The sequence below is a fragment of the Saimiri boliviensis genome, chromosome 17 (assembly GCF_048565385.1).
Source record: "Saimiri boliviensis isolate mSaiBol1 chromosome 17, mSaiBol1.pri, whole genome shotgun sequence".
Classification (NCBI taxonomy): Eukaryota; Metazoa; Chordata; class Mammalia; order Primates; family Cebidae; genus Saimiri; species Saimiri boliviensis.
Genome location: NC_133465.1, coordinates 65,425,478 through 65,451,975, shown reverse-complemented (window position 1 = coordinate 65,451,975; position 26,498 = coordinate 65,425,478). Strand labels below are relative to the sequence as shown.

The 26,498-nt window shown below is 47.3% G+C and overlaps 2 protein-coding genes across 3 annotated transcripts in view; one reads left to right on the top strand and one right to left on the bottom strand.

Moving 5' to 3' along the window:
* UNK (unk zinc finger) overlaps positions 1-8,666 on the bottom strand; it is a 40,713-nt gene extending 32,047 nt beyond the window's left edge. The window contains exon 1 of one of the 2 annotated variants that reach the window (XM_003931724.4): positions 8,488-8,666. In XM_003931724.4, the coding sequence (XP_003931773.1) occupies positions 8,488-8,591 (104 nt within the window). In that variant the 5' untranslated portion in view covers positions 8,592-8,666. The remainder of the gene's footprint in view (positions 1-8,487) is intronic. The other variant, XM_010342412.3, reaches the window with a different exon arrangement.
* Positions 8,667-13,947: 5,281 nt separating this feature from the next.
* Positions 13,948-16,322, top strand: H3-3B (H3.3 histone B). The gene is made up of 4 exons (XM_003931727.4): positions 13,948-14,085; positions 14,569-14,706; positions 14,791-14,944; positions 15,035-16,322. The coding sequence occupies exons 2-4, from the start codon at positions 14,579-14,581 to the stop codon at positions 15,161-15,163; spliced, it is 411 nt and encodes a 136-aa protein (XP_003931776.1). The 5' UTR covers positions 13,948-14,085; positions 14,569-14,578; the 3' UTR covers positions 15,164-16,322.
* The last annotated feature ends 10,176 nt before the right edge of the window (positions 16,323-26,498 follow it).

The following is a 26,498-nucleotide window of genomic DNA, read 5'->3' as shown; positions in this document are numbered from 1 at the left end:
GCCTTGGCAATAGGCCATGGGCTTGAAGCCCTCTCTATGGCAGAGGGACTCATATGCACTGTTTTTTAATTAACTTTTTAAAAATTTGAGATATAATTCAGACAGCATATAAACTCACCACTTTTAAGTGTACATTTCAGTGGTTTTTAGTGTATTCACCCATGTTATGTAACCTTCACAATATCTAATTCCGGAAAATTTCCATCACCCCCAAAATAACCCTGTACCTATTATCCCGTGCACTTTCTCCACAGGTATCTCTGTTGCCTAAGCAGGTATTTTAAGATTGGCTAGGGTGAATCTATAGAGTATATATATGGTAAGAAAACAAGAAGCAAAGAAAAAATAAATAAAACAAAAAAAGAAGAAAACAAGAAGCTACATTGTCCAGAGGAATACTAAACCTAAATTCTTGGCCTTGTTAGCAATTAGGCTAATGTAATTTTTATATATTGGCTAAGAATGGCAGAGAAACTTACATTCAACATCCATCTTTACATAACAATTACTGTGTCCCAAATTCATCCAAGATGTTAAAAGAAGGGAAGACAATCTACTAGGATTAGCCATAACTGTCCACAGTTGCAATTTCAAAACACAAAAGACGCATATGGATCGTGGGAAAACCTCCTTTAGTATCAACATTAAAAACAAAAACAAAAACCTTAATCATTAAGCAAATATTACCCAGTTAGGGAAAATAATCACTAGACCAGTCCACTATTGAATGTAATGCAGCTTTAAATGCAACCTTACTGTCATCACTCTTGGCCTGGAGTCCCTCCTCATGAGAAAGATGACCTTTAAGCAAAGGTCTGGCAGGAAAGCCTGCAGATGTGTGCTGCTCAGGTGGCTGCTGGACTCTAGTGACCTAAGCGTGCTCATGGCTTCTAAGACACACAGGAAAAAGACCTCACCTTCAGGCATCAGGGTGTTGAAAAGCGGGAGGACGTGTAGGTCCACGAGGGTATCTTGCTTTTGTGCACTTATCTGGGGTGCTATTTGCAGAGAAGGAGCTCCTTTACAGAGTGTGCCCAAGATGGATTTCTCTAAGTTGCTCTCAGAGTTGTCCAGCTGCCCTCACCAATAAGTCACAGTCTTTGGAGGATGACAGAAACCACCAGTCAAAGCAGATGCATATGGGTTGTGGGGAAGCCTTCTTTAGTATCTAACATAGCTGGATTAAAACAAAAAAACTTAACCATTAAGCAAATCTTGACTTTAATTAATAATTTAGATAATAGCAAATATCAACTAGGTGTTAAGCTTAAGAATCTACCCTTAGCAAGGGCACTTAACACTTGTTAATGGGGATTTTGTGGGATTAAGTAAAGGCTACAATGAGCTCCTAATTTCTGTCCTGCAAGAAATTAGTTCTACTTGACAAACAAGTAAATAAGATCCAGAAATGTTTATTGGTGATTTAACTTGTTCTCGCTGAGGTTGCTTAGTAACGCTTCCAATGACTTCTGTTGTGAAACAAGTAGTACTCCACTAATGCACGATTTTATTGCAATTCGCAATAATGACTTAAATACATGTTCATTTCCAGGGTTTTCCAAAATACAATCAGATGCAATCAAGTGAAATGACTGACATTTATATAATACATAAACTGACAAAACTGCCTGAAAATAGTTATCTATGAAAGTATTACATTATCTTTAATTAGATGCCCAGGAAACCAGTCCTAAATTTAAATGATGCCTAGATAGACGAGGCTATAAAGTATTTATTCTCTATCTACCTATAAGAAATCACCAAGTGGCCGAAAAACTCCTACAAACCTTCACTAAACTAGAATTTCATTTTCCTTTAACACGAGGGCATTAAGAAGTCTGAGAACTGGCTGCAGTGATCACAGTAGAAAGAATGAAAACATGATTTGTCTGTGAGATATACTTCCCCTTGGGGGTCAAAACAATGAGGTCAGAAACTCGGATAGTTTAATATTTATTTACTTTTATTTTTTCAAGCCAGAGTCTCACTCTGTCGCCCAGGCTGGAGTGCAGCAGCATAATTTCAGCTCACTGCAACCTCTGCTTCCTGGGTTCAAGTGAGTCTCCTGTCTCAGCCTCTGAGCAGCTGGGATTACAGGCATGTGCCACCATGCCCAGCTAATTTTTGTATTTTTTTTTTTTTTGAGACGGAGTTTTGCTCTTGTTACCCAGGCTGCAATGGCGCGATCTCGGCTCACTGCAACCTCCGCCTCCTGGGTTCAAGCAATTCTCCTGCCTCAGCCTCCTGAGTAGCTGGGATTACAGGCACGTGCCACCATGCCCAGCTAATTTTTTGTATTTTTAGTAGAGACGGGGTTTCACCATGTTGACCAGGATGGTCTCGATCTCTTGACCTCGTGATCCACCCGCCTCGGCCTCCCAAAGTGCTGGAATTACAGGCTTGCGCCACCGCGCCCGGCCAATTTTTGTATTTTTAGTAGAAATGGGTTCTTGCCACCATGGCCAGGCTAGTCCTGAACTCCTGATCTCAAGTGTTCTGCCGACCTCAGCCTCCCAAAGTGTTGATATTACAGGCGTGAGCCACTGCACCCAGCCAATTATTTTATTTTTGAGACAGTGTCTTGCTCTGTCACCCAGGCTGGAGTGCAGTAGTAGCACAATCTCGGTTCACTGCAGCCTCAATCTCCTGGGTTCAGGGATCCTCCTACCTCAGCCTCCTGAGTATCCAGGACTACAGGCACACACCACTATACTTGGCTCATTTTTTCCATTTTTAGTAGAAAGGAGGTCTTGCTATGTTGCCCAAGCTGGTCTCGAACTCCTGGGCTCACATAATTCTCCTGCCTCAGTCTCCCAAAGAGTTGGGATTATAGTCATGAGCCACTACACCCAGCCGGATATTTCAGGTTATTTTTTCTGTGACCTTTCAACTATACACTTTCTTTTTTCTTTTTTGAGACGTAGTCTTGCTCTGTCGCCAGGTTGGAGTGCAGTGGCACAACAGCAGCTCACTGCAACCTCCGATGAACCCTCCTAGGTTCAAGCGATTCTTCTGCCTCAGCCTCCCAAGTAGCTGGGACCACAGGCGCGTGCCAACACACCCGGCTAATTGTTTTGTATTTTTAGTAGAGACGGGGTTTCACCATGTTGGCCAGAATGGTCTCAGTCTCTTGACATCGTGATCCACCCGCCTCGGCCTCTCGAAGTGCTGGGATTACAGGCATGAGCTACCACACTCGGCTCAACTATACATTTTCAATAGTATAACTGTTATACAGCAAAACGCCAAAAGGTAGCTAAACTCGTAGATACATTTTGAGATGTGATTGCTACAAAAGTTCTCATTCTTAAATGTTTTTATAAAACTCTTCTAATTGGCCGGGCGCGGTGGCTCAAACCTGTAATCCCAGCACTTTGGGAGGCCGAGGCGGGTGGATCACAAGGTCGAGAGATCGAGACCATCCTGGTCAACATGGTGAAACGCCGTCTCTACTAAAAAAATACAAAAAAAAGCCGGGCGCGGTGGCTCAAGCCTGTAATCCCAGCACTATGGGAGGCTGAGGTGGGTGGATCACGAGGTCAGGAGATCGAGACCATCCTGGTGAACATGGCGAAACCCCATCTCTACTAAAAAGACAAAAAATTAGCTGGGCATGGTGGCACGTGCCTGTAATCCCAGCTACTCAGGAGGCTGAGGCAGGAGAATTGCCTGAACCCAGGAGGCGGAGGTTGCGGTGAGCCGAGATCGCGCCATTGCACTCCAGCCTGGGTAACAAGAGCGAAACTCCGTCTCAAAAAAAAAAAAAAAAAGAAAGAAAAAGAAAAAATACAAAAAAAAATTAGCTGAGCATGGTGGCGCGTGCCTGTAATCCCAGCTACTCAGGAGGCTGAGGCAGGAGAATTGCCTGAACCCAGGAAGTGGAGGTTGCGGTGAGCCAAGATCACGCCATTGCACTCCAGCCCGGGTAACAAGAGCAAAACTCCGTCTCAAAAAAAAAAAAAAAAAAAAAAAACCAAAAAACCTCTTCTAATATATATGACAGTATGATATTGCAAATAAAGCTGGATTAAATTCATTCTTTGTTAAATGCAAGGACAAACTGTCTAGTAAAAAAGAGGTCACATCGTTCTTGTATTGGAAGAATATCAATACATATACATTATTGTTTTACTGACTGCTAAGCAAATACTTGGAGCTGTACAATAGAGGAACTTTTGACATACTATTTTCTAAAAGGGTTGGATTCCTCAAGCCCAGCACAAGTGCCTGCTACACCAATTTGCTGAAAGGATTATTCCAAAGTTTCCCTTAAAGCAAGATTATTCAAGAGTTTAGAAAGAAAAAATACCAACAGAATTATCTTTCCAACTACGTTATAAATAATCCTCTTGGTTTAGGAAAAGGAGGGCTCATTCTAAGAACTTTAATTTCAGTGCAAGAAAAAAGGGCAAGAAAGGGAAACCAATGGAAGGCAATTTTTGCTTTCAGTGTATTCAACTGTTTGCCAAGACTGCCATGATGGTGAGTGAGACTCAATTATCACACAAGTGTCTCTGAATTGTTGCAAAGACTACAGCATGTTATGTAATTTCAAGTAACATCAGGTATAAAAATATACAAAATTAAATTAACGTATAATAAAGGCCAGGTGAGGTGGCTTACACCTGAGGTCACACCATTACACGCAAGCATGGGTGACAGAGGAGATCCTGTCTCAAAAAAAACAAAAAACAAAAAAAGTTTAAAAAGGTAAAAAATTTGATAGGCGTCCGGGCATGGTGGCTCACACCTGTAATCCCAACACTTTAGGAAGCCAAGGCAGGCAGATCACGAGGTCAGGAGTTTGAGACCAGCCTGGCCAACATAGTGAAACCCTGTCTCTACTAAAAATATAAAAATTAGCCAGCCATGGTGGTGCTTGCCGGTAGCCCCAGCTACTTGGGAAGCTGAGGTAGGAGAATTGCTTGAACCCGGGAGAAGGCTGCAGTTATCAATTATTATTCGACTCTGTATATCCATGTGCACCCATTGCTTAGCTCCCAAGCAGCTCAAATTTTTATAGCAAATTTACTAAAATTAAAATCCAAATGTTCCTGTCCCCTAACTCCCAAGGGCAATAAATGAATTTACCTTATGGAAGGGGGCGGTGGAATGCAGGTATGGTGGCATGTGCCAGTAGTCCCAGCTACTCAGGAGGCTAAGGCAGGACTGCTTGAGCCTAGTAGTTCAAATTCAGCCTGGGTAACATAGTGAGATCACATCTCTTTTTTTTCTTTTGGACAGAGACTCACTCTGTCTGGAGTGCAGTGGCATAATCTTGGCTTACTGCAACTTCCGCCTCCTGGGTGCAAGCAATTCTCTTGCCTCAGCCTCTTGGGTGGCTGGGACTACAGGCACATGCCACCTGGCCTGCGTAATTTTTTGTATTTTTAGTAGAGACAGGGTTTCCATGTTGGCCAGGTTGGTCTCAAACTCCTGACCTCAAGTGATCCACTGGCCTCAGCTGCTCAAAGTGCTGGGATTACAGGCGTGAGCAACCATGTCCTGCCCATGTCTCTTTTAAGACAGAAAAAAAACAACAAAAAAAAAACAACCTGAGTATGGTGGTCTCCCAGCACTTTGGGAGGCCAATGCCCATCAGTAGATTGCTTACTCCTGCTTGATCACAGGAGTTCAATACCAGCCTGGGCAACATGGCAAAATCCCATCTCTACAAAAAATACCAAAAATATGTATCCAGGTGCGTCTATAGTCCCTGCTACTCAGGAGGCTGAGGTGGGAGGATCACTTGATCCAGGAAGGTCAAGGCTGCAGTGAGGTGAGATCATGACACTGCACTCTAGCCTTGATGATGGAGACCTTATCTTAAAAATATATATATATGCCGGGCGCGGTGGCTCAAGCCTGTAATCCCAGCACTTTGGGAGGCCGAGGCGGGTGGATCACAAGGTCGAGAGATCGAGACCAACCTGGTCAACATGGTGAAACCCCATCTCTACTAAAAATACAAAAAAAAATTAGCTGGGCATGGTGGCGCGTGCCTGTAATCCCAGCTACTCAGGAGGCTGAGGCAGGAGAATTGCCTGAACCCAGGAGGCGGAGGTTGCGGTGAGCCGAGATCGCGCCATTGCACTCCAGCCTGGGTAACAAGAGCGAAACTCCGTCTCAAAAAAAAAAGAAAGAAAAAAATATATATATGTATATATTAGAGCTACCAAGTGTGCTAGTTCCATCATATGCGTCCTCATGCTCCCTGCACCTCAGCCCTAGGATGAGTAGGGGTTGAAGTTTTCAAAGTCATCACAGCTTCTGAATACCTAGTCTAGCAAGGAAGACAACTGATTTCTACGTCTGATTTTTGGAGATACAAATATAAAAGCACAGCCGGGTGCGGTGGCTCATGCCTGTAATCCCAGCACTTTGGGAGGCCGAGGCGGGTAGATCAAGAGGTCAGGAGTTCAAGACCAGCCTGACCAACATGGTGAAACCCCATTTCTACTAAAAATACAAAAATTAGCTAGGTGTGGTGGCACGTGCCTGTAATCCCAGCTACTCAGAAGGCTGAGGCAGGAGAATTGCTTGAACCTGGGAGGTAGAAGTTGCAGTGAGCCAAGATCACTCCACTGCACTCCAGCCTGGGAAACAGAGTGAGACTCTGTCTCAAAAAAATAATACACACACACACACACACACACACGAACAGACAAAGAAATAAGAACATCTACAACCCACCATCAAGCTTGGGTATTTCACCTACTCCTGTTGATTTTCTAAGACACCTCAAGAGCCAAAGTCCCATTACTCTGTACTTACCCACAAGGAATGGAAAGGCAGGTTTTAAAGAAACGAGCATCAAGAGGACAAAGACTCAGATACTGACATTTACTCAGCTTTCACTTGTTTCACCTGCCAGTTCAGAATAAGAAGGCCTTTCTAATACAGATTCCATAATATGCTCAATGACAGCACAACACAGAAACAGATTGCTGAAACCAAGACTGTCTTGACTCAAAATGTGTTTATTTTACTAAAAACAGTTATCTAAGCAACCAGAGATTCTAAAGAAGGTCCAATTACGTGAAGTTTCCAGATTCGAAAATCAAGACTACACCATTCACCTGATCAGTAGTCTTTGCGCTACAAACATCTCACCAAAACCACGATAATAAAGAAGTTGCAATTATGTGACGTTTCCGGATTTGAAAAATCAAGACTACACCATTCAACTGATCAGTAGTCTCTGAGCTACAAACCTCTCACCAAAACCAGTGGAAAGATTGCCAAAGATCTCCAGTAAGAAAGGACCAGGAAAGCAATGTCCATATCATGGAAGGGGAACAGTTAACATGTCAGACTGCAGTCAAGAAGCTTAAATTATTGCAGGCAACAACAGAGAATCCCACAAAGAAACCATACACTTCCGATAACCAACGTTGGCCAATCGCTGAACAGTTTGCCAAGGTCTTACTTCTCTAACAAGCCAGAGTTCCTCCTGTCTACTTGGAGTTCTTTCCACTCCAACAGATGATTATGCTCTTCGGTCACTCAACGACTTAAGAGCTGCTGTTCAATCCCCCAGGCTCCAAAACCTCTCGCAGGTAGGGATCCTTTTAAACATGCACATCACTTAGGAGCACGTAGGGATGAAAGGCATTCGCAGAGCATCAGGGAAAATGGAAAGCAACATTTTGCTTCACAGGAGAAACCGCCCCGTATCCATCTTTCTTCCCCATCACCTAACTCTAGGGAACGCTTAAGGTGGCTGGAAGGGAACGAAGACAGCGACCTAGAAGCACACAGACGCACACTTCCAGGAAGAGGTTTTCCCATCCTGGCGGACTCGTGTAGTGTCAGTATTCGGGCTTCCCTCTAATGCCACATTTCTGCTGAGCCTGCAGACGCACTCGGAACCCATCACCTGCGGGCTCCCAGACTCAGGCTCCGCACAGCCCGCGAGGGAAACGGTCACGGGCACGCACCGACACGTTTTCATCTTTGCATGTTTATCTACGTCGACTGTGAATGCGAGCAAGGGTGGCCCTCGTGGACAACCTAACGAGCCTCGGGGACGCAAAAAGCATCCTGTGCAAATTGCATGGCACCTCCTGACAGGACTTCACGCTGATCATCATTCATTGGTGGGTTCCGGGGCTGGGGCCCACTGAACTCGTCTCGGTTGTGTCTTGGACTTCTCACTGCCCCAAAGGAGCCTCCTACTGTGGTTTTACGGTCTGACGAATAGTTAGGCCTCGAAGGCCTGGCCTGGGGAGACTGCACTCTACATCCCGAGCTCCCGCCTTCCCCACTCGGCCGCCAGGACCGAGTTTCCCGCCCCACAGCCCGACCAGAGGTTGGTGGCAGTTGTAGGCAGTTGGGACCGGCCCTAGCAGGTTGGAACCGGTCTGGGCCGGGCCGGAGGAGGAAGGGGGGGGGAGGAAGAGGCCGCCTCGCGCTCTCCCTGCGCGCGTGACTCACGCTGGCCGCTGACGTCAGGCGTGCGCGCGCGGCGGGGGGGGCTCTACGTACGTGTAGTGCTGCGGTTTCTCAGGCTGTGCCTGCAGCACCTGAGCGGTAGCGGCCGGGGGCGCCGAGGAAGCTGCGGAGCCGCCGGGCCCGGGGCCCTTCGACATGGTCCTGTCTTCCTGCCTCTTCGCCGCTCCCCTTTTATTATTCAGTCTGCGCGGTCCGCGCCGAGGACCCAGTGCGCCTGCGCCGCGCCACGAGAACGTGAAGACCCCCCACACGGCAGCAAGGGTTGCTGGGAGTTGTGGTTCTCTGTCCCGCTGGACTTTTACCTTCGGCAGAGGGTTGCTGGCAAAGCGCGGGACCACGATACCCAGGGATCCTTGCTGCCAATATCCCGGATGCTGAGGGCCTGCGACGGCTTCTGGGAATTGCAGTCCGGTTGCGTTTCTCCTTACCAGACCGTTTTCAGTTTCACAGGGAAGCCTTTCCAAGAAACTGGAGCTCCTGGAGGAGAAGAGGCCCAGAACTAGGGAGGCCCTAGCGACTTCTGCGAAAGAATTCCAAGTATAATTTCACTGCCAACAGTGTCACTGCCACCTTGCCTTTCTACTTAGTACAGCTTGGGTCGGTCCTAATGCCAGCTCAGAACAGTGCCTCTAAGCAGGGCGTAAGAATCTGTATTGCCGGTTCTTAGTTCTGGGCCCTGTGCTCCAGGCACCTGCAGTCCGCCAGCAACCCCTTCATCCCTGTGGCGGATCTAACCTGAGAGGCGCTGAGAACGCTTTGCTGAGAAGGAGGTGCACCACGCGCTCCAAGGCGCTTCATTTACCTTTATCAACCTCGACACCTGGAATCCACGGCGTGTGTGCCTTCTCAGCTCGACACCTGGCCTGACCAACTTGTTTCCAGTACATTAAGGGCCAAGGACGAATGTAATGTCCGCCTAGAATAGCCTCTGCGGTACATTGACAAGTTGCAGGAGCGTTGAGGAGCATCACGGCGTCCAGAGGGAAGGCCTAGCTTTGAGTAGGGCGTGCCCGTGTTTATCCGCTCTAGTTTTCTTCTCTGGACGTGCAGCCTTTTCACTGGGGACATTATCTTTCCCCTGTCTGCTTCCCACCTGTCAAGCAAAGTTGTTAACTTTGTAAAATACGCCAGATGCCCCAGACCTAGGCATTTGTTTCTGTGAGTTTTAGAATGTTCTCCACTGACACTTGGAACAGTTGTCTTTTAACTTTTTCATGCTGAATCTATTTCAAATCCACTTGTTTTGATTTATATTTTCTTAGATGGGATGACATTAGCAAATGATTATCTCATTAAAGAAACACATTCCGAATAACCTTAGGGGTGAAGGATGGTGGGGCTAATGGAAAATCGTTCATGTTTGAGTGACACATACTTATTTAGCTCCAAGTTCCCTCACATCAGAAGCCAAATTACAGAGTTGTGAAACTGGTATTTCCTAAACAGGCTAAATCGTTTAGCCACTAGGGGCGTTTGAAAATGAGAAATTACAAAAGGACGAAAGTTATAGTACATTGCTTTAATCCTATGATTAAATGCGAGTTAATTGGTTTGTATGTTAGCCTCAAAATACTCAAGTGTGATTTGACTGGAAAAATAAGAGCTGGCTGGGCGCGGTGGCTCACGCCTGTAATCCCAGCACTTTGGGAGTCCGAGGCGGGCAGATCACGAGGTCATGAATTCGAGACCAACCTGGCCAACATAGTGAAACCCCATTTCTACTAAAAATACAAAAATTAGCCGGTTGTGGTGGCACCTGCCTGTAGGTCCAGCTACTCAGGAGGCTGAGGCAGGAGAATCGCTTGAACCCGGGAGACAGGTTGCAATGAACCAAGACTGAGCCCCACCCATTGCACTCCAGCCTGGATGACAAGACTGAGACTCCATCTCAAAAAAAAAAAAAAAAAAAAAATCCAAGCGCGGCGGCTCACGCTTGTAATCCCAGCACTTTGGGAGGCTGAGGCCGGCGAATCACCTGAGGTCAGGAATTTGAGACCAGCCTGACCAATGTGGTGAAACTCTGCCTTTAAAAAAAAATTTTTTTTTAATGAAGTTAAAAAAAAAGAAAGAAATAAGAGTTTACAGCACTAGATTTTAAATAATTAATGTATACCATGAGCTTCAGAATAAGTATGTCCTGGTAGAATTGGGAGATGATATCATCCAAACTGCTTAATTTACAAAAGAGGAAACCGAAACCCAGAGAAGCTTAGAAACTTGCAAAAAATTACTCAGCAAGTTGTTGACAGAAGAGGAACCAGGACAGAGGCCTACAGGCTACATCACATTTGCTATTGGGTTTTTTTTCTGTTGTTTTCATTGTATAGACATTTTTGATTCTTGCTCATTTCCTGTGTTTCTTGTTGTTCTTCCCTTGTACCAATTTGGAAAAAGTGAAACATACCTGTGTGACTACCAAGCAAGAGAGACAGCCTATTTCACTAATCATCCTTAAATGGATAAATGTAAATTCATACCTTTTTTCTCCAGGTGGCTTTAGTTTCTAATAATTAGCAAAACTGGAAAGAAAATGTCCATCCACAGGGAGGCATGGAAATGACAGGGTTCTGTATCACCTAGGAAAATCCTAGAGCACAAATCGGGGACCAATTTAGAAGCCCATTCCTCCTCCAGGCCATTTGAGCAGTCAAAAAAAAAAGATGACAAGGTATTTTTCTGGTTGCATCCCAGAGAATTTGACAGCCTCATATCTGTGTTTAAACAGTCCCGTGTCTTAACACAGGTCTGAGAACAAAGTATGAGAATCCCTAGGTTTCTCTTCTCAGCATGGCATGAATAAAATCATGTAATTTTTCCCTACCTCAAATTTTGAGTAAAAGGCAGAAATCAAAGTTATAACAGTAAATTTAGGTATATGATGATTAAATAATGTGCATGTTAAGATTAAGAAGGCTGAAATAATGACAGGAATTTGGTACCAGAGATTGAGATGAAGATGAGCTACTTTTACAAATTGTGCATTTTTTTCTCACTGTTTGATAGTTGACCATTGGTGTGGCAAGTAAATATTGAGATACTAATATTTGTACTTATGTACTGTAATTCTCTGAGGGCAAGGCCTAGTGGCTCATGCCTGTAATCCTATCACTTTGGGAGGCTGAGTCAGAAGGATTGCTTGAGTCTAGGAGGTCAAGGCTGCAGTGAGCTGTGGTCCCCACACCACTGGACTCTAGCCTGGGTGACAGGGCAAGACCCTGCTTCAAAAAAAAAAACGAATTCGATGGCTCAAGCCTGTAATCCCAGCACTTTGGGAGGCCGAGGCGGGTGGATCACGAGGTCAAGAGATCGAGACCAGCCTGGTCAACATGGTAAAACCCTGTCTCTACTAAAAATACAAAAAATTAGCTGGGCATGGTGGCGTGTGCCTGTAATCCCAGCTACTCAGGAGGCTGAGGCAGGAGAATTGCCTGAACCCAGGAGGCGGAGGTTGCGGTGAGCCAAGATCGTGCCATTGCACTCCAGCCTGGGTTAACAAGAGCGAAACTCCGTCTCAAAAAAAAAAAAAAAAAAAAAAAAAAAAAAAAAAAAAAGAGATTGAGACCATCCTGATCAACATGGTGAAACCCCGTCTCTACTAAAAATACAAAAAATTAGCTGGGCATGGTGGGGCATGCCTGCAATCCCAGCTACTCGGGAGGCTGAGGCAGGAGAATTGCCTGAACCCAGGAGGCGGAGGTTGCGGTGAGCTGAGATCGCGCCATTGCACTCCAGCCTGGGTAACAAGAGCGAAACTCCATCTCAAAAAAAAAAAAAAAAAATTATCTTGGCCGGTCTCGGTGGCTCAGGCCTGTCTGTAATCCCAGCACTTTAGGAGGCCGAGGCCGATGGATCACCTGAGGTCGGGAGTGGTGGCATATGGCTGTAATCCCAACTACTTGGGAGGCTGAGGCAGGAGAATTGCTTGACCCGGGAGGCGGAGGTTTCAGTGAGCCAAAAACATAGCATTACATTCCAGTGTGGGCAAGAAGAGCAAAACTCTGCCTCAAAAAAAAAAAGAAAGAAAGAAAGAAATTATCTTAGTTGAAACCTATATATACCTGTTTCTGCTCCTTTTTTTTTTTTTTTTTTTTTTTGAGACGGAGTTTCGCTCTTGTTACCCAGCCTGGAGTGCAATGGCGCGATCTCGGCTCACCACAACCTCCGCCTCCTGGGTTCAGGCAATTCTCCTGCCTCAGCCTCCTGAGTAGCTGGGATTACAGGCACACGCCACCACGCCCAGCTAATTTTTTGTATTTTTAGTAGAGACGGGGTTTCACCATGATGACCAGGTTGGTCTCGATCTCTCGACCTTGTGATCCACCCGCCTAGGCCTCCCAAAGTGCTGGGATTACAGGCTTGAGCCACCGCGCCCGGCTTGCTCCTTTTTTTTTTAATAGTATAGAATATTTGTTGAACCAAGCATCAGAACTATAGAGTACAATGTTCAAGGCTCTATTTCAATTTTCTGAGATTTGCTTGGCTAGTCTTAACCTTAAGCCTGCTTTGGTATTTTATATACTTGAGGCAACTGAGGAACATCCAAGACATTTACTTAGGCAAAGGTAGGGATTAGCATGTTTACACATTTGTCATGTTTCTTCAGAAGTAATACCTGTCAGGATATGCTGTTAAACAGAAGGGCACATATTTAGTTTAGTTATTTTTCGTTTTTTTCTTTATGGACATGCAAATACTATAGTAGGACTATTTCCCTTCTGGCTATAGTCATTTCATTCAGTTGAATTACATGAGTCAAGCAACGTGTTGCTTAGTAGGTTACCTCTTGTTTAAGCGTATTGAAATCACAAAATATTTTGTGACAGCTTAAAAACTTAACAAAAGTTCCTTTAAAATAATTAACATGTTTATTTGTATCTATTATTTACCTCTTCCCACCCAACCAAAGGATCTGCTTTTGGTTAAAAATGTATGTGCATGATATATGAAATACTTAATAATATAACATGATTTACTGGATTCTAATTCTCACACTACATACTTAACGATCTAAACATTATGAAAAGTAATGCAGGGAACACATTTTATTTTACATCGGAAAATATTTACCAAAATTTTGTTAAACTGGCCTCTCCGCGTGCATTACTTTCGCTTGCTGCATGTAAGTTTAGAGTCCTGCTCATCCTGATAGAGACCAATGCAATTCATTTGCATTGACTTTCTATTGTAGAGCTTTGGAACCAAGGGAAGGATCCAAACATAGCTCCATTTTATCCAATCAGAAGAGCCGCTTAGTGCTAAACTGTGATTCGTCCATTCCTCTTTGCATCTAGCCAATCGTTAGGCCACTTTAACAGCCAATCAGCGGCTTAGATATGCACCAATCAAGGAACAGAGCTGAAGCACGGCCTTTGTGTCGGGGGATGTCAGCGCGTCGGCGAAAGCGCCCACCAATAGAAAAAGTCGTTGGTGTATGCAAATAAGGGTTTTATGACGCAGAGACGCAGCGTGAAGCGTGGATATAAAAACGGAGGCGTCGAGGGGGCTTGGAGCGCAGAGCGGTTTGGTCGTTCGTTGGTGTTGTGTCGTTTCTGTGCTCGTCGACTGCGGCTCTTCCTTGGGTAGCGGAAGCGGTGCGGCGGTCGGAGAAGTGGCCTAAAATATCGGCGTTGGGTAAGCGTTTGTGGGTTTACCCGCGATTTCAGGTTCCGCCAGATGTTAGCGCCGCGGGCTGCGACCGTTGGGAGACGAGTGGCCGGGCTGCTGGGGCCACTGGCGTCGGGTCCGGTTTGGGGCCGGGAGGTTTCCCTTTGGGATTTGGTTCCGGAATCGTGTCCCCGCCTTCTTCCCGGCGGTGATTCAGAGGCCCCGACGCTGGGTTCCGGGCAGTCGGGCCTCCGCCCGTCGAGGGAGGGAAGTGACTCCTCCCCGCGCCCCCCCCTTTCCCGAGGGAGGCTGCCGCTTCTCGCAGCCTGAGTCATTAGGGGAGGGGGAGGAGGTGGCGGCCTTCGGCCATCTGCCGCCGCGAGCTGGGGCGCGGGGAGGCGGGAGTCCAGGCGGAGAGACCGGGGCCTGTTGCTTACTCTCGCAGCCCCGGGGGACCTCGGGGGCGACCCGGGAGAGCGCGGCCGTCATAGTTCCGGGTGTCTTTTCTAGGTAAAAGAAAATGGCCCGAACCAAGCAGACTGCTCGTAAATCTACTGGTGGGAAAGCCCCCCGTAAACAGCTGGCCACGAAAGCCGCCAGGAAAAGCGCCCCCTCTACCGGCGGGGTGAAGAAACCTCATCGCTACAGGTAGGCCGGGCGGGGGAAACAATGGCCCGGCGGCGGCCGGCTTTATGCAGCGGCGCCCGCTCACCCGTCCCCTGTTCGCTGCAGGCCCGGGACCGTAGCGCTTCGAGAGATTCGTCGTTACCAGAAGTCGACCGAACTGCTCATCCGGAAGCTTCCTTTCCAGAGGTTGGTGAGGGAGATCGCGCAGGATTTCAAAACCGATCTGAGGTTTCAGAGTGCTGCCATCGGTGCGCTGCAGGTAACAAGATAAAGATCTGGGACCGGGGAAGGGCTGGGCAGTTTCCGCTCTCCGGGGGGGCATTAATAGTGTGGCTCTTGTCCTCAACAGGAGGCTAGTGAAGCGTACCTGGTGGGTCTGTTCGAAGATACTAACCTGTGTGCCATCCACGCTAAGAGAGTCACCATCATGCCAAAAGACATCCAGTTGGCTCGCCGGATACGGGGAGAGAGAGCTTAAGTGAAAGCAGTTTTTATGGCGTTTTGTAGTAAATTCTGTAAAATACTTTGGTTTAATTTGTGACTTTTTTTGTAAGAAATTGTTTATAATATGTTGCATTTGTACTTAAGTCATTCCATCTTTCACTCAGGATGAATGCGAAAAGTGACTGTTCACAGACCTCAGTGATGTGAGCACTGTTGCTCAGGAGTGACAAGTTGCTAATATGCAGAAGGGATGGGTGATATTTCTTGCTTCTCATGATGCATGTTTCTGTATGTTAATGACTTGTTGGGTAGCTATTAAGGTACTAGAATTGATATGTGTACAGGGTCCTTTTGCAATAAAACTGGTTATGACTTGATCCAAGTGTTTAACAATTGGGGCTGTTAAGTCTGACCATACATCACTGTGATAGAATGTGGGCTTTTTCAAGGGTGAAGATACAAGTCTTAACCACAGTGTAACTTACAGTTTCCTTTAAAAAAAAAAAAAAAAAGTAAACCTGGCAGCTATAGAATACACTATGTGCATTTATAATAGCTATTTTATATATTGTAGTGTCAACATTTTTAAATTAAATGTTTTACATTCACAAGTGGTGGGGAGTCTTGTCATTAAGGTGTGTGTAATTTAGAGTCCAGTTGGTTTTACTCTGACTGCACTTGTTTTCATAGTAGTAAAATGCTATGCGCATTTATACCTTGCATAAGTCCTCATTCTACCACATGTAAACTAACCCTCTAGCTGATGATAATGCAAACACTAATGGGGGATTTTATTTATAAGGGCTCTAGAATAAAATACGAGTTATTCACACCAGCAGCATCTGTTAGCTAATATCTGAACTAGTTAGTGCAGCTTTTCATTGTGTTGTGGTCGGTCTCTTACCTAGGTTGAGTTCCTTCTCTGCTAAGAGGAAACAATACCGAACGGTTTTTTTTTTTCTTTGTGGCATTTGTATTATAAAAACCTGGTGTGGGGAGGGGCACAAAGCTCCAGCCCGCTGAACCTCTGCCAGTTAAGGTGGTGTTGGGTTAGGTTACATCTGGTTACTGTCCTGAGAAAATCACTTTTACAGAGATGGCCTTCCAAGTGGTTTAAAGATTTATCCTTCTATTGAAGTTTTTAGGTCAATTATGTATGTTGACTAAATTTACAAATAAACTTGTTTATCCAACTAAGTGTCAAAAACCTAAATTGAATGTACTAACCTTTCACACATCCCGTTATCTAGGTCCTTGTTTGTATACTAATGTTTGAGCTTAGATGATTTCAGGTTTTGCTTGGTAGACAGAGGAACCTTTTATTTACAAAGATGCTGTAGAAAGCGTATGAAGAGCTGCTTCATTAAAATGCCATAATACTGTATTTGCAGTGTGGGTTAAAGTAATTGTTTTCCAAAAAGTTGGGTAAATTTCAAATGTAAGATTTGAGAGGGGAGATAAGAGGTAGGTAACTTTCATGTCTTGATCATGAAGGTCTATAAGGAATACACAATGAACAGCTTTTCTAGAGTTGATAGCTCTTGAACGATTTCTTAAAAGTGTGCTCCCTGCTTCAGAATGAGCTTATGATCAGACTTGGAATGTGCTATGCTCTGGAGCATCTCGGAGTGTCTGGAAGTAAGTACAGAAACCTAGCTGCGGTGATGAGTTAGCTTGTTTACTACCTGGGACTTCCCAAGTGGGTGACACTAGTAAACACCCTGCAGGCCGGCACAGAAGCCTCTTGACTTACAGTCTGTAACGATTTGCGTATTTTTACACTTTGCTTGAGCACTCAACCCAGAAGGCAAAGATAAATGCCTGTATAGGAAGGGCAGGGGAGCAGAGAAAAAAGTTGGAGCTGTTTCAGGTATCCTGTGTCCTTGATGGATGAGACTAAAATAAACTTTTGAAGTTTGAGATTTTTCTCATTTGGTTAATGGTTTTCATTGAAATGATAGTTTTCCAAAAGTTTGGGGACATGTCCAAAAAGCATAGACCTGATTCATCTGAGGCTGGGATATCCATATTCAGTAATGTCCCAGTTGAGGTGACCTCAGTGACAGTTTGCTCAGGTTTGGTGTACTTATTTTTTAGGGACAGGGTCTCACTGTTGCCCAGGTTGGTCTCAAATTCGAGCTCAAACGATATTCCCACCACGACTTCCCAAAGTGCTAGGATTACAAGCGTGAGGTACTGTGCCTGGCCAGAAGTGTATTTAATAGTGCCTCTCTTTACTGTCATTTGCCCCAATTTGGCAAATTTAAAGGTGGTTTTATCTACCCATAGCATGGTGATGTGTAATGGGGACCCAGTGAATCTTGTGTAGGGACATGTCTCAGGAAAATAAGGTCAAAGTGCTTACCCACCGACTTTACAATTATACCACCTTCAATTTGAAAATGGGCCATAATTTGTCCCTTAAACTTCAATCATCTGGTCCACAAAGCAGTGAGTTTTGGGATGAAGCAGGGCTGTTTTACCCAGAACTAGGGGTCCAAAGTGTAACTACGTAATAGGGAAAAGGAGGGGTGAAAAGGAAGACGGGAGAAACGAAGAAGGGCAAGGGGTGCTCCCTCAGCAAGAGTGGACCTGGCTTCTGACCTGCAGCTTCATGAACATGTGCTCTTCCAGTCACCTTCCTGAGGACACAGGCTAAGAGCTTCAGGACAAGTGGGGTGGCTTGGTTTTCAGAATTTCTGGGAGCCAGAGCCCTATCAGAACTTCCGGTACTTTCAGCACCTGACCCACTGGTCTAACACTGGTCTGGCCTAGGAACCATCAGCCAAGGGGAAGAAGAGGCCGTGTAAGCTGACTGCCTGGACTGGAAATTAACAGTTTCCCACTCGGATTTATTGGATGATTCCCCAACAGTGGTCTCTGCTGCTCAGCTCCCACTACCTGGCTCTATGCAAGCACTGCCTGGTGTCAGGTGTCAGGGTGGGGTCTGGCAGCCATGGGAAGGCAGTCCCTTTCTCCTGGATCACCTTCAGGTAGGTCAGTAGAGGGAAGAACACTGCGGAACTTGGTCAGCTGTCTGCAAGTCAATCAGCAGGAAACAAGGGCTTGCCTTGTGGTTTCTGCAAGATGGCCCTGGCCTGTGTTCAGATTCAGACTCAGGCCTATGGCCAGTCTAGCCCTCTATAGAGAAGGGCCAGGCGGGTAGTTTTCACCTCTTCGGCAGTTGTTTTAAGGGGGGTGCTGTGGTACACTGGGCATGAGAGCCTTGAGCCCCCTACCCTGGGCATCCTCTCCCCATCTCTTGGGGCGGGAGCGTTTTAGTCATTTCTGTCAGCCCCACCCCAGGCACTGATCAGTCCCACTGAGGCTGAGCTGGCTACACCTTGCCCGGGCTCTCACAGCCTCTTCCTTCCCTCACCCCTATGGTGCTCCTGCCTGCCCCTGTGGGCATTCTCAGGGAGATGCCCTGGTTACAGGATGTCACCAGCCTGTACCACTCTTATCAAGCTGGGCCTGGCTTCTGAGCAGCAACTGCTGCATGAAAGCTGGCCTTCCAGCCTCCTCCTCCAAGGCAAGGTTAGAAGAAGGGGAGAAAGGCTAGGCCCCTGTCAGGTAGAGCGCCCTCTTCTTGGGCTGGGTAGCTGGCTTTTTGCCTCCCTGATTCCTTTGTCAGCAGGTCTGGGGAATGAGAGAGGCTGCAGGTCGAGGTGGGTGCAGCTGGGACAGCTGTGTTTATGCACAGAGGAGCTTGCACAAGGCCTCCATTGTGAGGGGCTGTGCTGTGAGAAGGGGCTGGAGGATGTTGTCCTCCCCTCGGGGACTCCTGCTCCCTGTGGTCCTCTGCTGATGGCCCAGCAGTCCCTAGCTAGTTATCAGTGATCCCACCAGACACTATCTCCCCTCCAAGCAAAGAGTCACAGGACTTCTCTGGGATTCACCCCAGCATGTGCTATTGTGTTCACCTGTGCACTATCCCTGGTGGCCAGCAGGGGCCAGTCTTGCAGATCACGCACACCTAAGAGCAGCACTTTTTTTTTTTTTCTTGAGATGGAGTTTCGTTCTTGTTGCCCAGGCTGGAGTGCATTGGTGCGATCTCGGCTCACCGCAACCTCTGCCTCCCGGGTTCAAGCGATTCTCCTGTCTCAGCCTCCTGAGTAGCTGGGATTATAGGCATATGCCACCACATCCCGCTAATTTTTTGTATTTTTGTAGAGACGGGGGTTTCTCCATGTTGGTCAGGCTGGTCTTAAACTCCCAACCTCAGGTGATCTGCCTGCCTTGCCCTCCCAAAGTGCTGGGATTGCAAGCATAAGCCACCGCACCCAACCGGAGCAGCGCTTCCTAGCCGTCTTCTCTGAGCAGAGGTCTCTCCTCCCGAGCCCAGCCTGCCTCCTACCTCATGACCCCTCCTACAGTCACCCCCTACCGGGAAAGCAAGAAGGGGTCCTTCAGTGAGGCTGTAGCTCCTGGAGGGGTGGTAAGGTCATGCGTGATCTAGAAAAGGGTGCAGAGAGCCGGGCGCGGTGGCTCAAGCCTGTAATCCCAGCACTTTGGGAGGCTGAGGCGGGTGGATCACGAGGTCGAGAGATCGAGACCATCCTGGTCAACATGGTGAAACCCCGTCTCTACTAAAAATACAAAAAATTAGCTGGGCGTGGTGGCACGTGCCTGTAATCCCAGCTACTCAGGAGGCTGAGGCAGGAGAATTGCCTGAACCCAGGAGGCGGAGGTTGCGGTGAGCCGAGATCGTGCCATTGCACTCCAGCCTGGGTAACAAGAGCGAAACTCCGTCTCAAAAAAAAAAAAAAAGAAAGAAAGAAAAGGGTGCAGAGGGAGAGACAAAGTGAGGCAGCCAGGGTCTGGGGCCTTCTCACTGGCAGCTGCTAGCACTCATCTAGGAAGCTGCAGTTCTGGGGATACACACAGTGGGACAGAGGGTGGGCAGAAAGGGAGAGGTTCATCTCAGACATCGCTAGTACCCGGCACAAGAGGGCTCTGGGAAGGAGAGGGAGATGGGCTGCAGGCTTAGGGCAGGTGGCCTTTACTGAGGGGTGTATGGGGGATTGTGCCTGTCCCCATGGAGGTGGAATCTGGGCTCCATTAAATCCCTACTGACGTGCCACCTCCTATGTTGGCCACACTTCCCCCGCATAAGCTTCTCTCTGCCTAGCACTGAGCCAGGGGGCCAAGCAGAGGGGTCAGGAGCGGCTTGGCTCCACAGCCCAGGCATCTAGGGCCACACAGGGCTCTCCCTCCTGAGCTCTGCACCTGCAGTCTCAATTTACTTGCCCACTGCCAGCGGCCTGAGGCCTGGGCAGCTCCAGCGCCAGCCAGCAGCTTTCCAGCCAGTGTGAGGTGCAAGAGGAGATAGCCTTGGCCCTGAACTGTCAGCTGCATCTTATAAGCCTGGACATGCTCCCTGGCCAGCAGCAGGATGATTGTCAACCTAGAGGGCAGGAACTTCAGGGACAGAGTAGGGGCACCAAAGACAGACAAGACCTGCAGCTGGATTCTCTGAGCAAGGGCATGTGAGGCTGGAGGGGAAGAAGAAGCTCCTGGCGCTCCGAAGGCAGGGAATGAGCGTTGCCTGGCCCTGGAGTCATGCTTGGCACATAATAGAAGTTCCAGGAGTAATTGCTGACCAAACCAGATGGCCCCCAGCAGCCCCCAAGCACAGCTGGCTGGATCTGCTCCCAGCATGGGTGGCAAAGAGTCAGTCTGGTTCCCAAAAGTTTTGGTTCCTGGCCTAGCTTCCAAACTGGGAGTGTTTCACATAGGAACTTGAGTCTGAGAGAACAGCTGCCCCTCCTGTCCCTCACCAAGAGGCTGAGCTTTTTAGCTCTTGACACTTTCATAAGCAAAGGCCAGTAGAGCAGAGGCTGCAGCAGTCCAGGAGACAGAGTAATGGCTGAGAAAATGGGCTCAGGGGACAGGCGCGGTGGCTCACTCCTGTAATCCCAGCACTATGGGAGGCTGAGGTGGGTGGATCACCTGAGGTCAGGAGTTCGAGACCAGCCTGGCCAACATGGTGAATACGAAAAAAACAATTAGCCAGTGTGGTGGCAGACGCCTGTTATCCCAGCTATTCGGGAGACTGAGGAAGGAGAATCGCTTGAACCCAGGAAGAGGAGGTTGCAGTGAGCTGAGATCCTGCCATTGAACTCCAGCCTGGGTAACAAGAGGGAAACTGTCTCAGAAAAAATGAAAATAGGCTCAGGGTTGAACAGACCCAGGTTCAAGACCCAGTTCTCACATCCAGATGAGTTCCTTAACTTAGGCCTGTAAATCCAGGACTTTGGGAGGCCGAGGAGGGGGTGGATCATTTGAGGCCAGGAGTTTGAGACCAGCCTGGCCAGCATGGCAAAACCCCATCTCTACTAAAAATACACAAATTAGCCAGATGTGGTGGTGAATGCCTGTAATCCCAGCTACTTGGGAGGCTGAAGGAGGAGAACTGCTTAAACCTGGGAGGTGGAGGCTGTGATGAGGCGAGATCGCACCATTGCACTCCAGGCTGAGAAACAGAGCGAGACTCTATCTCAAAAAATAAAAAAAATAAAAAATAACAGATACTGATAGTAAACAACCAGTGCTGCCCACAGGTGAATCCTGATGGGATATCAGCCCTGAGATCTGGGCTCACTAAGGGCTCAATATTATTATCAACATTCCAGACGATGTTATTGTGAATATTATAGAAGAGCAAAGGGCCCGAATCTGGAACTAGGTTAACCCTCTAGAGGAAACGATAAAAAGAATCTCCCAGAATGGGTGAGGTAGTGAGCCATCTGCTGGGAGCAAGGTGTCAGTCTCTGAAAACACTGGGAGATGTCGACCTAAGGCCCGGAATCAGGCCGTGACTGCAACGCAGAAGCCAGGGCTGTGTCAAGTGTATGGTCCTGTGAAACATGAAGAAAGGCCAAGCTGTCAGCTGGGCGTCGTGGCTCATGTCTGTAATCCCAGCACTTTGGGAGGCAAAGGCGGGCAGATCACTTGAGGTCAGGAGTTAAGAGACCAGCCTGACCAACATGGAGAAACCCCCGTCTCTACTAAAAACTACAAAAAATTAGCTGGGTGCGGTGGTGCATGCCTATACTCCCAGATGAGGCAGGAGAATCGCTTGAATCCAGGAGGTGGAGGTTGTGGTGAGCAGAGATCACACCAAAAAAAAAAAAAAAGGCCAAGTTGAGCTAGGAAGGCTGAGGATTTGCCTTTGGTGTGGGAGAGAGACATGGACTCTCGCGGAGAAGAGGCATTTTGGAGTGCCTGTCCTCAGTGGTAGGTCAGGTCTTGCCACGGCCTGCACAAACATTGTTAGAACTTGGTGCAGCGGCTTACCCTTGTCATCTCAGCAACTTGGGAGGCTGAGGTGGGAGGATCTCTTCAGCTCAGGAGATGGAGGCTGCAGTGGGCTGTGATCGTGCCACTGCACGCCAACCTGGGTGACAGAGCGAGACCTTGACTCACACACACACATACACACACACACTCCTCTAGGCCTGTCTAGGTCACCAGACACCCTGGCTGCCATGCATAGCATTCCCACTACTGGCTAGTATGTTCCTGTGGTGGATATAACCCAGATTTGTTTGTTTGTTTGTTTTTGAGACAGAGTCTCCCTCTGTTGCCAGGCTAGAGTGCAATGGCGTGATCTCACCTCACTGCAACCTCCACCTACCAGGTTCAAGCAATTCTCCTGTCCCAGCCTCCTAAATAGCTGGGATTACAGGCACACCCCACCACACCTGGCTAATTTTTTGTGTTTGTAGTAGAGACGGGGTTTCACCCGCTTCCCGAGGCTGGTCTGGAACTCCTGAGCTCAGGCAATCCACCCACCTCAGCCTCTCAAAGTGCTAGGATTACAGTCATGAGCCACCATGCCCGGCCATAACCCAGAATTCTATCCAGACACCTCAGCCCTATGTGATAATGAGCAAAATACAAGCAAATTTCTCAGCCAGCAGAGCAGAGGACAGACCTCGGGGTGAGCTGTTTCCATTACAGTGTCACCTCCCTGTTAGTCCTGAGACATCTGGCCAGGAAATGAGGGGAGGGTCAAAGGTCAAAGTAGACTTCACTCTGAACAAATTTCAGTAACACACTAGACAGGAGTCAAAGAAGAGTAAATACATTTCCCAAATAAAATCAAGGGTTCAGAGTCCACTTTGAACAAACAAACATTCCCCGCTTCCCCTTAGGCCCATTTTTTTTTTTTTTTGAGATGGAGTTTCACTCTGTAGCCCAAGCTGGAGTGCAGTGGTGCCATCTCGGCTCACCGCACCCTCTGCCTCCCAGGTTAATCGATTCTTCTGCCTCAGCCTCCCAAGTGGCTGAGATTATAGGCACCTGCCACCACGCCCAACTATTTTTTGCATTTTTTAGTAAAGATTGGGTCTCACCATGTTGGTCAGGCTGGTCTCAAATTCTTGACCTCAGGTGATCCACCACCTTGGCCTCCCAAAGTGCTGGGATTACAAGTGTGAGCCACCTCACCCAGCCTAATTTTTGTATTTTTATTTTTAAAAATGTATTTATTTTGAGACAAAGTCTCACTCTGTCGCCCAGGCTAGAGTGCAATGGCGCGATCTCTCACTACAACCTCTGCCTCCCAGGTTCAAACAATTCTCCTTCTGGCCCGGCGTGGTGGCTCATGCCTGTAATCCAAGCACTTTGGAGGCCAAGGCAAGCTGATCACCTGAGGTTGGGAGTTCAAGACCAGCCTGACCAACATGGTGAAACCCTGCCTTTTTTTAAAAATAAAAAAATAAAATAAATAAAATTTAAAAAGCAATTCTCCTACCTCAGCCTCCCGAGTAGCTGGGATAGCTGGGATTAAAGGTGTGCACCACCACGCCTGGCTGATTTTGTACTTTTAGTAGAGAGGCAGTTTCGCCATGTTGACCAGGCTGATCTCAAACTCTTGACTCCAGGTGATCCGCCCATCTCTGCCTCTGAGAGTGCTGGGATTACAGGCGTGAGCCACTGTGCCCAGGCTAAATTGAGGTTCTCTACGAAAAACTAAAACAGGCTGGGCGAGGTGGCTCATGCCTGTAATCCCAACACTCTGGGAGGCTGAGACAGGTGGATCATTTGATGTCAGGAGTTCAAGACCAGCCTTGCCAACATAGCAAAAACCCGTCTCTGCTAAAAGTACAAAAAAAAAAAAAAAAAAAAAAAAAAAAAAAATTAGCCAGACGTGGTGGCTCAGACCTGTAGTTCCCAGCTACTTCGGAAGCTGAGGCAGGAGCTTGCTTAAGCCCAGGAGGCGGAGGTTGCAGTGAGCTGAGATTGCAACATCGTACTCCAGCCTGGTGCCAGAGAGAGACTTTGTTTAAAAAAAAGAAAAGAAAAGAAAAGAAAAACAACACAAAGGATGAAGATGGGTCAAATGGTCATGTCATTGGCCAGGCGAGGTGGCTCACGCCTATAATCCCAGCAATTTTGGAGGCCAAGGCAGACTGATCATCTGAGGTCAGGAGTTTGAGACCAGCCTGGCCAACATGGTGAAACTCTATATCTACTAAAAATACAAACAATTATCTGGGCATAGTGGCACGAGCCTGTAGTCCCAGCTGTTCATGAGGCTGAGGCAGGAGAATCGCCTGAACCTAGGAGAGAGAAGTTGCAGTGAGCCGAGATCATGCCACTGCACTACAGCATGGATGAAAGAGCAAGACTGTCTCAAAAAAAAAAAAGAAAGTCACGTTGTCAATGAAAATGAATCAATGGAAATAAAGATAAGGGCGTGGGCTTCTAACTGGTCAGAACTTCTGCTTTCTCTTTTCTTACTCAGAAAGCTCTACTCAGCATTTATCGCAGACAAGGGAGTCAGATTTGTGACTGTTGCCTCCCAATCAGACTGTGCGAGCCTGAGGCATTTATCTTTCTGGCCAATTGCATACAGGAGAGTACAATAATGTCTGTTGAATTAATGGACAACTGATAAGGACAGCAAACATTTGGAAGTGCCAGCTGCTGGGCTGAGCACTTTATGAAAGATGATCTCATTCAGTTCCTATTATAACAGAGTACCTGGGAGGAATCTCCAGCTGCATTTGACATATAATAAACTGAGGCTCTGAAAGGTCACATCATGGCCGGGTGCAGTGGCTCACCCCTGTAATCTCAGCACTTTGAGAGACTGAGGTAGGCACATCACCTGAGGTTGGGAGTTCGAGATCAGCCTGACCAACACGGAGAAACCTTGTCTCTACTAAAAATAGAAAATCAGCCTGGCACGGTGGCGCATGCCTGTAATCCCAGCTACTCAGAAGGCTGAGGCAGGAGAATTGCTTGAATCTGGGAGGGAGAGGTTGCAGTGAGCCGAGATACCACACCATTGCACTCCAGCCTGGGCAACAAGAGCAAAACTCTGTCTCAAAAAAAAAAAAGAAAGAAAGAAAAAAAAAGAAAGATATTATTTACCAGAGATCATATAATAGAGTGGAGACTAAGGCTCAGCACTGATAGCGGTCAGAGGTAAGGCTGAGTAAAAGGTGTGCAGAGAAGGGGCTGCTTTGCTCACCTGTCCCCTGATTGAATGGGCCCCTGTAGGGAGGTATGGTTTGTAAGTTCCATTCCATTTCAACCAGCCCAAGGGCCACTCATGGTATGATTTGTTTGATGTTGGCTGTGCCAAAAAATACTTTACTGAACTGTGCTCAAAAGGTGCAGGTCATTCAGTGAAATCTGGAATTGCTTAGGCTGGAGTTCAGTAGCATGATCTCAACTCACTACATCTTCAACCTCTGGACTCAAGTGATCCTCCTGCCTCAGCCTCCCAAGTAGCTGAGACTACAGGCACACACCACCACCCTGACTAATTATTTATTTATTTATTTATTTTTTAAAGATGGGGTTTCACCATGATGGTCAGGCTGGTCTTGAACTCCTGACCTCAGGTGATCCACCCACCTCGGCCTCCCAAAGTGCTAGGATTATAGGTGTGAGCCACCGCATGCCCAGCCAGATTTTTTTTTTTTTTTTTTTTTGAGAAAGAATCTTACTCTGTTGCCCAGGCTGGAGTACAATGGCGCGATCTCGGCTCACCGCAACCTCCGCCTCCTGGGTTCAAGCAATTCTCCGGCCTCAGCCTCCCGAGTAGCTGGGATTACAGGCACGTGCCACCATGCCCAGCTAATTTTTTGTATTTTTAGTAGAGACTGAGTTTCACCATGTTGACCAGAATGGTCTCAATCTCTTGACCTCGTGATCCACCCGTCTCGGCCTCTCAAAGTGCTGGGATTACAGGCTTGAATTTTTTATTTTTATTTTTTGTAGAGATGAGGCCTCCCTATGTTGCCCAGGCTGGTGTTGAACCTCTAGGCTCAAGTGATTTGCCCACCTCAGCTTCCCAGTGTTGGAATTACAGGCGTGAGCCACTGCATCTCAGCCCCATTGTTTTCTTA